Source organism: Nyctibius grandis, chromosome 27 (assembly GCF_013368605.1).
Source record: "Nyctibius grandis isolate bNycGra1 chromosome 27, bNycGra1.pri, whole genome shotgun sequence".
Taxonomy (NCBI): Eukaryota; Metazoa; Chordata; class Aves; order Nyctibiiformes; family Nyctibiidae; genus Nyctibius; species Nyctibius grandis.
In genome coordinates this window covers 4,874,108-4,887,540 of record NC_090684.1, presented here as the reverse complement: position 1 = coordinate 4,887,540, position 13,433 = coordinate 4,874,108, and the positions used below count along the sequence as shown (strand labels likewise).

General features: G+C 52.3%; 1 protein-coding gene across 1 annotated transcript; it reads right to left on the bottom strand.

Annotated features, from left to right (window-relative positions):
* Positions 1–2,411: 2,411 nt before the first annotated feature.
* Positions 2,412–3,962, bottom strand: KCNA10 (potassium voltage-gated channel subfamily A member 10). Its single transcript, XM_068419321.1, has one exon. It carries the CDS (start codon positions 3,960–3,962, stop codon positions 2,412–2,414), a length of 1,551 nt encoding a protein of 516 aa, XP_068275422.1.
* Positions 3,963–13,433: the final 9,471 nt, after the last annotated feature.

Below are 13,433 nucleotides of genomic sequence, written 5' to 3'. Positions count from 1 at the left end.
GCCTCTGATCCTGTCCTCAAAGCATAAATCAGGGATCCTCCTCAGACCTGGCCTCCCGCAATGGACGGTGTAAGCCAAAGTGCTGGAGAAAACCCTGCAGAGTTTGTCCTCAGCTCGTAGATCTGGAGCCTTCAGGTCTATAATGTCCCATGTTTCAACCCTCGCACACAATTTCCAGCTGGGGACCAGCTCCCCTGGAGCAGAACAAAGCCAAGAGCACAATGCTGAGTCCAAATAAACAATATTTTCTGCATGCCAGACTTGGAAGCATCGATTCTTTTATTTGAGAATAAAGTTTACAAGTTAATAAGAATCAAGTTGTTCATCCTTCCATCCATCCATCCATCCATCCATCCATCCCAGCACCATTTTGGTCCCTGTTTGCTAAGGGAGCAGGAGCAGTGAAGATGTGCTCAGAGCTGATCAGGCTGAATATTTCCCAACAAAAACCTTTTCACCAGGATTTCTCGTGGTGACTTCCCAAGGAATGAACACCAAAAGTGCTTCAGCTTTGACAGGTTGGGAGTGAAGTTTGGAGAGGAGAGCACTAAAAAAATAAAACAATGTAAAAAAATTCAAGTGTTGTAGAGGAAAAGGAGAAAGAATCTGCTGTGAAATAAAAATAGTGACATGGCAGAGCTGCTGGAGAGAATTGAGGGGTGAACGGAGAGGAGCTGGGGATATCTCAGGGTGCTGCTCTCCAGATGTGCCACCTCCAGCCGTGCCCAGCTGTGCCTCCTCCAGCCGTCCCCACAGATGGTGAGAACTTGAACACGGTGGGAAGGAGATTAAATAGCTCTCACAGCTCCTCCTCCTGTCTGGGATGATGGTCTGGGGGTTGCAAGGGATGGGGTGAGGAAGAGGATGGTGGAGGGCTGGGAAGAAACCAGGGAGAGCAGCTGAAAAGGGGGATTTGTCCCAGAGGGAAAAACCTGTCCTGAAGGAGCTGTGCTGGTCATGTCCCAGATCCACCTCCCTGGGGTGAGAAATACCTCATTGCAGAAAGATAGTTCACAAAAAGACCCCAAAAACCAAAATAACAACCCCCCAGAGCGAAGTCAGCACAAGCTCTGCAGCAGAGCTGGCAGGATGCAGGATTTCTGCCACGGGGAAAATCCCAGCACGCCCAAACTCCCATTTTCCATCAGCCCAGGAATTAAAAAAAAAAAAAAATCCATCTTTCACGGCTCCTTTCTGAATGAAATTGCAAACCAGAGATGCTGGCACGTTGCGTAACGATGGTGTCGAACCTTTAGGAGATGAGACATCGAGGATAACAGATGTGGGATATAAAAGCGGATGTGTAGACACTGCATGAGAAACTGTGATTTTAATGTAGGCAGAAACATCCCCAAAAGCCAACTGAAACAGTGAAGCTGGAACAAAATGTTTTTGTCGGCAGAAAACCTGCTGGCATTAGAGAGAACGGCAAAATGATCTGCTGCTGGTTGCTACCATCGAAAGTGCCGATGGAAAATTTGCATGTTTTTAAACAACCAGAAGTGCCTTTTTACAACGAGCTGTCGGGAAGCGTCAGCCCTCATTGCTTTGTGCCCCATTTTCAGCAACATAAGTGACAATAAAAGCTACAAGGTCACGGTGCCTCGTCCCCACAAGGGCATTTCTACACCAGGTAACTCCTGAGTCGAGCATTTGGTGCAGGAGAAATCCCCTTCCCTCTCTCAGACCCCAGTTTTCCATCAGAAACCCCAGTGGGTGTTGAGCCACGGTGCTCTGGACCTTTCTTGGTGGCTCTGCCACCGTGACGGGTCACCATCCCTCTCCTCCTGATCCCCTCACCTGGTGGCTTGGTTCCATCCATCACTGCCCACGCTGCTGTGCCAACAAAATTAATTAGGCAGGCAGATTAGGGAACTCATCAGGCTAAAAATATAACACTTAATTTATTTTTTTTTGCCAGCTTATTTTTCAGCCAGTCCCAGGTCTGGGAATTGGTCAGAGCCCCAGATCCTGAGTGGTGGGTGGGGAGGAACTACTTAAAATGGATTAAGCAAAGCAGGGAGCTGGACCCACCTTCATCCCTGGACAGCTGGGTGCCACCAAGCAAAGCACTTCATGTCATTTTGCCCTTTTTTCCCCCTCCGGTAAATGGAGGAAATCTCTGTATATGGGAAACTCCACTCTGACGCCATGGATAGAGAAGTTAAATGCCAAGCAGATGAGCATCAAATAATAAAAACCAGACTGATGGGCAGGGCAGAGAGATAAGAAAGATGGTATTTATTTGAACAGCCACAGGAAATCAGAGATTGAAAAATGTCCAGAAAAAAAAAATAAAGCAGCAGCACATTTGGTTTAAAAAAAAAAAATAAATCACAGCGTGCAGATGTTTTGTACCTTATCCAGCCAATCCCACCTGCCAGCACCCAGTCCCGTCATGGCCTCCACCATCATTTTTTGGCCTTGTCTCGAGGGTAACCCCCATTGGTCTTATTGAGCGACTCCATGCTGCCGGTTCCCGCCACCACGCTGGTGAGTATTCGCTCCACCTCTCCAGGTAGGATTTGCTTCTCTTCATTCTCTGTCTCCCTGTGGTAGAAATAGTTGAAGTTCGAGACGATGACGGGGACGGGCAGTGCAATGGTCAATACTCCTGCAATGGCGCACAGAGTCCCCACGATCTTCCCACCCAAGGTAGTGGGACACATGTCTCCATAGCCAACGGTTGTCATCGTGACCACAGCCCACCAGAAGCCATCGGGGATGCTGGAGAAATGGGATTGCGGCTCATCCACCTCTGCGAAGTAGACAGCGCTGGAGAAGAGGATGACGCCGATGAAGAGGAAGAAGATGAGCAAACCCAGCTCCCGCATGCTGGCCTTGAGGGTCTGCCCCAGGATCTGCAGCCCCTTGGAGTGCCGGGAGAGCTTGAAGATGCGGAAGACCCTGACCAGCCGGATGATCCGCAGGATAGCCAAGGACATGTTCTGCTGCCCGTTGAGTTCGCTTTGCTGGATCAGTTCCGTGGTGAGCGTCACAAAGTAAGGGATGATGGACACAATGTCGATAATGTTCATGATGTTCCTGAAGAACTCAGTCTTGCTGGGGCACACAATGAACCTGACGAATAGCTCGAAGGAGAACCAGATGATGCAGGCAGTCTCTATGACGAAGAAAGGGTCCGTGAAGGTACTGTGGGCCAGCAAGGTGTCTGTCAGATTCTTAGAAAGTTCCTGGGTAGACTTAAACTCTCTTTCCTCCCTGAACTCTGGCAAGGTCTCCATGCAGAAGATGATGATGGAGATGACAATGACCAGGACGGAGACCAAAGCTACACCCCTGGCCGCACTGGAGCTTTCGGGGTACTCGAAGAGCAGCCAGAATTGCCTATGAAAGTCATTAGTTGGTAAGAGGGTCTCAGGGTCCTTGATGAACCCTTCATCCTCCCTGAACTGGTCCATGGCTTCATCACCCAGCTCATAGAAGGTGATTTCATCAGCAAAGACGTCGATGGGGACGTTGGCTGGGCGCCGTATTTTCCCACCAGACTGGTAATAGTACAGGATCCCATCAAAACTGGGCCTGTTCCTATCGAAGAAATATTCATTCCTCATGGAGTCGAAGTAACGCATCCTCTTTTCTGGGTCCCCAAGCAAGGTCTCGGGGAACTGGTTGAGAGTCTTGAGCCGCGTCTCAAACCTCAGCCCAGCGATGTTGATGATGACTCGTTGGTCCCCCTCATCCATGCCCACCCTCTCCCCCACCAGATGCTCACTGAACTCGGCGGAGAACCTGGAGAAAATGGTCTCATTGTTGGCGTTTTCACTGTTGATGAGGATTCTCAAGTTGGAGAGGAGATTGGCGCAGCTGGAATGGCCTTTCCGCGACTGGCCGGCGGGGCTGAGGTCGTTTGAATAACAGGGATCCTCCACGATCTGATCAGCGTTGTCAAAACTGACTAGTGCCACCTCCATCTCCTTCCAACTGGACACGTCCATCATACACTAATCAGATTAGCAGCATAAATCCCCGGGTCGGATGCCGGCAGCTTGCGTCTTTCCCACGCTATGAGGATCTGCAAGTGAACGGACAGGGAGACAGAGCTGAATTGTGCATGTGTAGCACTTGGCTCAACTGAAAAGAATAAAACAAACCTGAGGTCAGAAAACCCTGTGTTTTTTTAATGGAAACATTTTTATTGACTGGCAAAAGCCTTATACTTCCAGCAAGTCGTTCATCTATGGATCCTGCAAGCCCTTTTGGCGTGGCTTCATCATCATCATTAACCTCCCAATACCATTTACAGCACCCAAGGATAAAAGGTCAGGCAGTAGCAGAGGACAGTGGTGAACCCAGGTGTCCCACCCAGCCTTTCCCCAGCAATCCCAGCCCTGCAGAACAAAGGGTCATGTCAGACATTTCCAGGTGTGGGTCCAGAGTTTGGACACACTGGGATTTGGGGAGTGCAGCCCTGGAGGAAGGCAGATCAGGAGGAAAAGGACATGTCCACCAGCCTTGGAGAACCCCTTTGCTTTGTATGAAGGCGGGTATGAACTGGAACCCCTTGTCTTCATCCAGACTTTGGGGTGTGCAGTGGGTGAAGTCCTCCAGAGCTCTCCTAGGCCTCCTTCATGGTAGACCTGATATTCTCAGCCATAGGAAGAATATTGAGGATTAAACATCTTTCAGGCCATGGGGTGGATTTTTTTTCCCAGACTGGCTCTGTCAGACGCTCAGCAACAGACACCATGTCCCTAAAATACTCCTGGGCACACGTCTCCCCGACACGCCGCTGCTATTGTACTGAACTCAGAAGCAAAGTCAAAGAGGAGCCCAGGGACCAGGCCAAGTTACAGAGCTGGGAAATTATCTGTCCTGCCTCAGGGAGAAGAGCAAAGAGAAATTAGATGTTAACAGGGAACGGTTCTGGGGAGATTTGCCCACAAATGCACTTTCCAAGTACATTCAACCCCCTGATTTATTTCCCCTCTAGCTCTTTCCCCCACAAATACATTTTCCGGACATGAGAAACCACAGCAGGACACGCAGAGCTGCACCAAGGGCACGCTGGCTTTCTTACCCAGCGAAGATCAGAGAGAAGGAGTGAAAAAACCCAAATGCCCTCGACTGCCAAGAATAGCAACTCAATTTAGGCCACGTCTGCACGGAGGAGCAGTGCTGCTGGGGCCGGTCCTGCCATGGGGATGCTCTACACTGCAGGCTTTGCTTCGTGCAACCAGGTGCTGGGAAGGGACCCATCCTGCCCACAGGGACCATGCTGCACCCGGTGCCTCAACCTCCCTATTTAACTGAAGCCATTTGGGGCTCTGAAGTTTTTCTCTCCTGTTCCCCAGAAGAACACTCATCCATCCATGCTGGTGCACTGCTGGTGAAGTTGGGTAGGACAAGCTAGAAAGCCAAATCTTTTGCAGTAGATGTTAACATCCTCCCTCTTCTGCTCTCGGCATTACAAGCCCAAAATCAAAATTTCATACAGGAGCCAGCAGCCGTATCCCAGACGAGAGCTCATCCTCAGCAGCATCATGAGATTCTGGATTTGGGGACAAATCCCACCATTTATCATAAACCAAGGCAAAAACGCTTAAAGATCATGTTTCTTTGCTTAAAAAAAAGCCATGGAGCATGGTTGTTCTGAGGCATCCAGCTCTATAAAGCTGCTTTGGGCTGGTTTTGTGCCAATTTACACACTTGGGCACATTTAGAGAGGAGCATTCGGGGCAACGGGGCAGAAATGATGCCTGGAAGAAGCAGCAGCAGCGTGGTTTTTGCCCTCTAAAGCAACCTGCTGCAAAGCTGAGGAGCCCCAATGACCCCAAACCCGAGTCCTCCAGCCCCAGCCACGTCCTGCTCAGGTATGCCCAAGGCGCAGCAGCTCTCCATGGGGCCGGGTTCAGCTCAGGCTTGACTTTGCGGTGGCTCTGTTGGAAAGTTGTTGTGGGCAGGATGAGACGTAGCATCAGAGCAACGCTGGGTGTGGAAAGTGCAACACAACCTCTGTGGGGAGAGCAACCGAGAGCTGCAGATACCCCATGTTTCAGTGCCTGTGTAGCATCAGGAGGCAGGCAAAGGGATTCTGGTCCCAGCAAAGCTCTTCTGAATCCTTTTGAGGGAAAAACAAGTGTTAAAGACAAAAGGAAAAGCAGCACACATCTTTCCCCTCTTGTGTTCCTATTTTTTCTTAATATAAACCCCCAAAGATAATTTTTAAATTGGAAATCAATAAAGAATATCACCTGGAATGAGGAGAGCAGGAGTGTTTAGTGTTCAGCTGGATGGGTGAGCTGACCTGACCCATCACACGCTCCCCCACCACACCTCCATCCTGGTGGGAGAGCCCAGAGGGGACCACGTGCCCGGGAGCTTCTCTCGACAGCGGAGCAAAGTTAGAGCAGCTAAAGCTGACCGTGAAATCGCATCCTAAGTCAGCGCCGTGAGATGATCTTGGTACTTTAAGCATTAAGTGTGCTTAGCTCTTAATACTGCACGCTGGCGCCGCGGGCAAGAAAATTCCCCAGCCCTTGCTTGGTAGAACGGCTTCAATGCAAGAATTTTGCTCCCAGAAGAAATCATGGTATCTTGAAAGCTGGTTTGGCTCTGGAGCCTCTGTGCACATTGAACCGAGCTCCCCCCAGCATCATCCCTCATGGGGAAACTGAGGCACGGAGCTGTGAAGGGACAATTTGCATGACATGGTCAGGGTTGAGAGGGGAAAGTTGTGCTGAACCTCCCCTCTGGGACACAGAAAGGTGCCTTTTAGCTCCGTTTCAAGCCCTTGAGGCAGCTGCCCGCGGGATGCAGGGCTCTGACTTTCCTTATCTTGCCTTCAAAGCCCCAAAACATGCTGATGTCTGCCTGTCCCTGTCACCAGAGGTAGATGCCACACCTGTCCCCAAGCCCCCAGACCACCCTATCCATCTCATTTTAAATTTAGACTAAAACGAACGGCGCTGCCCGAAGCCACCAAAGACCCTCCCAAAGCTTTGCAACGCACGCTCCGGGCTCCAGCGGAGGCTTGAACTAGAAAGTTGCCTCATTTTTTTTTCCTCCTAAATCACCTAACATCTGCTTCTCAGAATCTGATTAACTAATACCCTTCAGCTGAAATCCCTGGCTGGGGAAAATAATGAAAAAAAAAACAAGCGAGGGAGAGAGACAGCGAAAGAGAAAGGTCATTTTGAGGGAGAGTTTGTGTTTTGCTCGTCACATCCCAGTAAATCAGGGCTGTGGTTTCCACCAGCCCCTCTGCAACCATCGAAACCTCCCCTGTCTGCAATTCCCACCCGTCATCCTTCCATCCCCAGCGACCCCTCACACTCCTGGGGTGAAAACCAGCCGTTTCCAGAAAATCGGAGATGCTGAGCCTCTCTCCCCCCTCCCATCCCCTCCCCATCAGCCCTGTACTGGGATGAGAAAGGAGGCGATTTCTCCCATAGCCCCCCCATGCCATCACCTACAGGGACTTACCCACACAAGGCATGGAAGTGCCAACGCTGTGGGTACAGGAGGAGAGTTATTAAACACACGTAGGGATGTGTAGGGAAAGCGGAGGGAAAAAAAAACCCTCCAGCCATACCCTTGAAAGGTCCCTTTGGGATAACGCGGGCAATGTCATTTAAAAGGCTCGTCCCTATTTGGTTCACCGTATAATTGGCAGCCCGGCGCCCCGGGGATGGGCTTTGGCAGGCACGGCAGCGGGATCTGGAGCCTTGGCCCCGCCATCGCCCTGGGAACCCTAAAATGAGCCGGGGATCCATAGGGGAAGAGGGCTGGCAGGGCGCAGGGGACACCCTGTCCCCATGCCCTGCTGGCCTCGGGAGGGGGGACCCGGCCACCCACCTCCTGCCCCCGCCTGCTCATCGGCGAGCACCAGGGAGGACGCGCCCTGAGGACGTGCCCTTCTGGCGATGCCACCTTTAATCCCCAATAAAGCTCCGGATGGTCCAGCGAGGACAAGTCTTGTGCATGACGTGGCAAGGTCTGAGCTGGTCCCCGGGAGGGAGGCGGAGAGGGGGGACAGGGACCATTGGCACCAGGAGAGAGATTTCCAGCAGGCAATAGGGCTCTTTTTAGTATTAATATACAATGATATTAAAAAGAGGAGGGGAGGGGAAAGCCCAAGGGTTGGAGCATCCCCCATTGCCCACCTACCTCTTTCCTGTGGCCATGGGTACAGTGGGCTCCTGTCCAGGAGGGGACGGCCACGGTGCCACCACCACATGGGACATCTCCATCCCCCCTGAGGTGCCTGGGATGGGTGGCAGCAGCAGGTACGGCCAGCATAGCCCCGTGGAGGGCATCGGCAGGGAACAAAGGAGAGAAGGGGGACGTGCCCCTTCCTCACGCCTGGCCACTGGCTTGGATGGCCAGCACTGCTGGGCTTATAACCTCTGGGAATAAGTAAATAAATGGATGAATGTCCCAGATGGGTGGGACTGGGCAGGTTGGCACCATTCACTGAAATAACTGGGATTTTTTTTTTCTTTCCCCATTTTATCTTTCCTTCCTTTCTAGAGCTTGCTCTGCTCAAGGACATCCTCACCTTGGGTGGTCCAGGGTGGTTTCATCCCTGTTGGGTGGCCTCACATGAGGCTGGGTCCCACCTCTACCTTCACCCAGGTTACCTTCCCACACTCCTCTTCCTCCTTCATCTCCTCCTCCTCCTTCTCCTCCTCCCAGGTCTCTGCATTTGGGGAAAGCAGAGGAGGGGATGGCACATTTCTACCCACGTGGTTCAGCCTGAATTCCTCCACAGTGACGCTCCTTTGCTCTTGAGGGACCCGGTCACCTCAATTTCCCTCCCTCCAGAATCCTTTTCTGTCCTTTGAGCTATTTCAACCCCCACAACATTAATGAGCACATTAAACCGCCCCATCCCTGAGGAGAGCCCGAGACCTGCTGGCTTGGAGCATCTTATACTCATCTCCGGCTGTCTGCGAAGGAAACAGGACACAACATTATCCAGACCTTTGATCAGGCCCTTCAGGGTTGGGTTATCATTTTATAGACCCCCTTCTGTGCCCCTATAGACTATGGTGCCCATATTTACCCACCGCTGGTGAGGCAGTTGGAGATCTATGAACAAAAAACATTAAACTGATGTTCTTGGCACCTAAATTCAGCCTCAGCCTGTGCCCATCTCCCCTCCAAATGCAGCTTTGGGATGGCTTCGACCACAGGCTGATGATATTTGTGGGCAAAACCTGATCTTGTTTTGGGATTTTTTTTTCCCCCCAAATCTCCCCAGCACTAACCAGGGTCACATCCTGCACCTCAGCAAAGAGCTTCTGTGGCAGAGGGAAAGCCAGAGAGTTAAAACCATCCACAGGAGCTGATGATTTGGCTTGGACTGGGGCTGAAAAGTCAACTCTAGCAAAAACCTGCTGTTAATAGGAATATCCCTGAAGTCACAGGAGGGTTATGGTCCAGGGGGAGATGGGTACAGGGGGAGATGCCCAGAATAACATCGTTACCTCCAAGAAACAGGACGGTTACACAACTCGCTCATCTCCAGAGATTTTGGCTACACCCTGAGCACCCTTGGGACAGTTCTGCTTTTGCATTCAACCAAGGTGACTTTAAACACCCTTTTGGCCCTAAGGATTTAAATACGCCCCCAAAGCCAGGCTGCCCTGGGTGTCACAACCTCCTCCTTCACCTCTTTCCCTCTAATCCTCTGCTCCACACTCCTGGCATCACCAGCTCTGCCGAGATGCTTAATTTTCCCTGTGGAGAAAGGGGCAGAGTACTGCCCAGCTCATCACACCCGTTTCCCCTGTGATCTGACACAGAATAAACTGGAGCAGGGAGGGAAGAAGGAGGAGAAGGTCCTGCAGAGCCCATCTTTGCTCCTGTGTAACAAGGCAATGACACTTAATTTGATTTTTTTTCCCTAATTCCCAAGCAAAACGATGCCAGCAGAGACTTCTGCAAAGCAGCGCGTCTGCTGGGCTCCGCTCTGCGCCAGGCGCACGCTTCAGGCCACGGGGCAATTTGCTGCAGTAATGAGCCCCTGCTAATTTTCCTCTTTCTTAGCAGAACTAATTAGCTGGGGTTCAGCACTATTATTTCAGCTACGTGGCTCCTGGCTGGACCTGCGCTGTCTCCACGGCACCTTTGCAGCCGCTTGAGATAGTGGGGTGAATATTTCTTATTTCTCAGCCCTGCGTGAAATGCCCCTCAATTAGCAAATTGGGGAGGGCTGGATTTTGGGAGGCAATATGCAAAAGCACAACCCAAACCCTTCAACTCCCTCGATTTAGGGCTGGGTTTATGGACCGACTCCAGCCAGATGGGCTGCACCAGGTTAATGCAAGGGATGGTGATAATTAAGGGAGTATTTGAGCTCTGATTCAGGCACGGAGCATCCTTGGAAGCTTAGTGAGATGGACAGGACATCTGCTGCTGCCGGGAATGGGGCAGGAACCGTCCCTGGAAGGAAAACAAGGAATTCCTGGGTTTGCTGCTGGGGAAGATCCCACAGAAGTTTGTGGATCATCCCCCTCCTCAGGAGACACATTTGCAAATCAAGCTCTTTAAGTTCAAGGCAAATGTGTGCAGCTGCGAGGGAATAAGCAAGAGGGGAGATGTTGGTAGTTTCTGAGTGATAAAAAAATATAGGAAAGAATAATTCAAACCCTCAAGGGGATGACAGGGGTCTGGCAAAAGCTGCCTCTGCTTTCAGGTCCTCTGTGCGGGAACAGCAGAGAAATGGAAAAGGGGACAAAATACACTGAAATACCAGAGTGGCTCAGAGCGAGTCCAGGGTTTCTCCTGCCCCACGGCACCAAAGGAGCCCAGAGCTCAGGAGCAGCCTGGTCTGAGACCCCTACGCGAGACCTTTGCTTTTAAAAGGAGAGGTTAAAGTGTGTCTTAGGCAAGGGGCGGGGGGGGCAGGATGAGCCCCAACATTTAAACCCACAAATCGCACCAGCAAAGAAATTATCAGCCTGAACCAGCAGCCACTGACTCCTATGGGCTACTTCCATCTCCGTGCCTCAGTTTCCCCAGAGCCGGTGATGTGCTCTACAGGCAAGCAGGAGCCCTGCGGGAAAAGACGCACAGGAGGAAGATCCCAAACTGGATTCCTGCTGACCCCCACAGAAGGCAGGGAAGCATTCCCAGCTGGACCCCTTTAATCCCCCCCAGTTTGCATACCTCATTCTGATTTTTCCACCCATATTTTTTTTATATTTTAAAAAAAAAAAATCAGATTAACAGAGAGCCCGGTACATACAGTACACACCATGAGACGGATGAAACCTTTCTGATACCCAGCCATACAGTCCAAAATTAATCAGCTCTGGATTAACCGGGTCAGGATGTAATTTAATAACAAGCGAGGGCAAGTCCCTGCTAGGAGGGAGCCGCCGTGGTCCCATAAAAACTGCCACAGAGCAACACAGGTAGCAGGAAAAGCCAGATGGGGCGAAACGAGCTCTGTGGCATCGTGGGCTGCTTGCCGAAGGGAGCTGGCGATGGCCTGGGTGCGGGCCAGGCGTTGCCACAGCTGAGCCCTCATCTTCCCAGTGTTCGGAGTCGGGGTTTTAGCCTGATTCGGGGAAAGATTTAAATGGGTTTTTGACTCGGAGGGGGCTGTGGTGGCTTTTGGAGGCTGGTGGTCTGTTCTCCGCTGGGATTCGCAAAGAAATCGCTGCTGCCAAGTGTTTGGCACACTTCAGGAAGGGGCTGGGGGCTGGACAGACGGACGTAAAGCACTTGTAAAGCGCAAGAACATGCGGGTGCACGGAGTGACCCCTTCCCCCTCGAGCATCCCGGCTCCATCAGGGCCCCTGGATGGGGACAGGGGAGGCAGCCATCCTCCCCGCTCTCACCCTCCCTGCTTACCGCGGCTGTAACGCGATAAAGACAAGTCGATCCCGAATCGATGGGAAACTTTCCCAGTCTGTCCAAAAGCGCTGGGAGAAAGGCAGAACCCCCACCTCGACCCAACGTCTGGAGCTCAGTGCTGTAACTTCAGTCTGCTCCTAGGGACAAATAAAGGACTTTGTGTGTCCCCCCCCCATCAAAATCCGCACTGGCAGCAAACCCTGCTCGGAGGTTGTCGGCCAGAGCCAAAAATGGATATATGGTATAAAGGGAAAGCAATAGGAAGCCGCTAATCGGGTCAGACGGATACCTGCATCGATCCCGAGTTCTGCAACAGCAGCAGCTACAAAGAGCCGGGGGCAGGTTTGGGGTCCTGGTGTCACTCGGGGCTTACCAGAGCCGCTGCAGAGCTCAGGGCAGCTCTCCCAAGCACATCACAGCAGCCCGTGACCCCGTGGTCCCATCCAGGTGAGGACATGATAATTTGGACCCAAAAGCAAAAAGCTTAAAATACTTAAAATGAGATGATGCCCATGGGACCCTCACGCTCCTGGCAAAGGCAGGGTTACTTGCAGCGCTTCACCCTCCCTTTTCCTCCAAGGACAAACTAAACTTCTCCCCTGGTCACCACCACCTAAAAAATACCCAACAAAAAAGGAGTGCAGCACCCAACAGCCCCAAACCCACCCCCAAACCCTCCTCTCCTCCAAACCCCTCGGCAAAGGCTGCTGCAAAGAAGAAGGGAGCAACAAACCCGGCTTTTGCATCATCCTCATCCTCCCCCAGCACGTGGGGTGCCCGGTCCCTTCGCCTCCATCCTCCTCTTCCTCCTTCAGCTCCGCTGCCTGGGGGCTGCCTGGCGGTGCTGCCCCTTTGCCTCTCGCAGGTACATGGCCACGGCAGTGCCGGGAATGCTCGTACCTCTCCTGTGCTGGGCGGAAAGGCGATGCCGGTACCCACGTGAGCCCAGTGGGACTCCTTGCCCTCATTCTCCTTGTGCCTGAAATGGGTTTTTTGCTCCCTTGCTGGGTCCTGCCCGCAAGCAGCAGCATCCAGGACCTCAACTCACCACCTTCAAGTCCACAAAGGCATGCATGGCCTTTGCTTTCCAAACGAGGGTGAGGAAGGAGTGGAGGAAGAGGAGGTGATGCTCAGACGTGGCCCTTTCTGTGCCCCCCGCACAGGGCTGCTCGCTGCGATGCTCTGCCACGGTCAGCTGGGACGGTGCTGATTTCACAGGGAACTCCCCATCCATTTGCACCCACTTGAAAGGAAGGAGAAGCCAGAGAATTGGGACCCTCAGTTGCTCCCACGGCGTGGCTGCATGCCAAGGCACCAGCCAGGCAGAGGCATCCAGGGCTCCTCAGGCCAGGCATCCCCTTGGCCGGACACTTCCTATGTCTGGGCCTGACTTCGTGCTGGTGCACAGGAAAATCCTCCATTCCCAGGAGCTTAATTGCCATTAGCTGAAGAGGGGAGCTCCCAAAGTGCCAAAGGAGGGAGGAAGAACAGCACCCCAGGGTGCTTTTTCCATCCTGATTTTATATCGCTGTGGCCAAGGGTGCCTGTGCAGGGCGGGGGGTCACACCTTGCCCGTACCACAGTGGGTCCAGGCCTTACCCTGG

Bases quoted from the DNA above. Each gene is read 5' to 3' on its own strand.
- KCNA10 (XM_068419321.1), bottom strand. From the start codon at position 3,962: ATGATGGACGTGTCCAGTTGGAAGGAGATGGAGGTGGCACTAGTCAGT.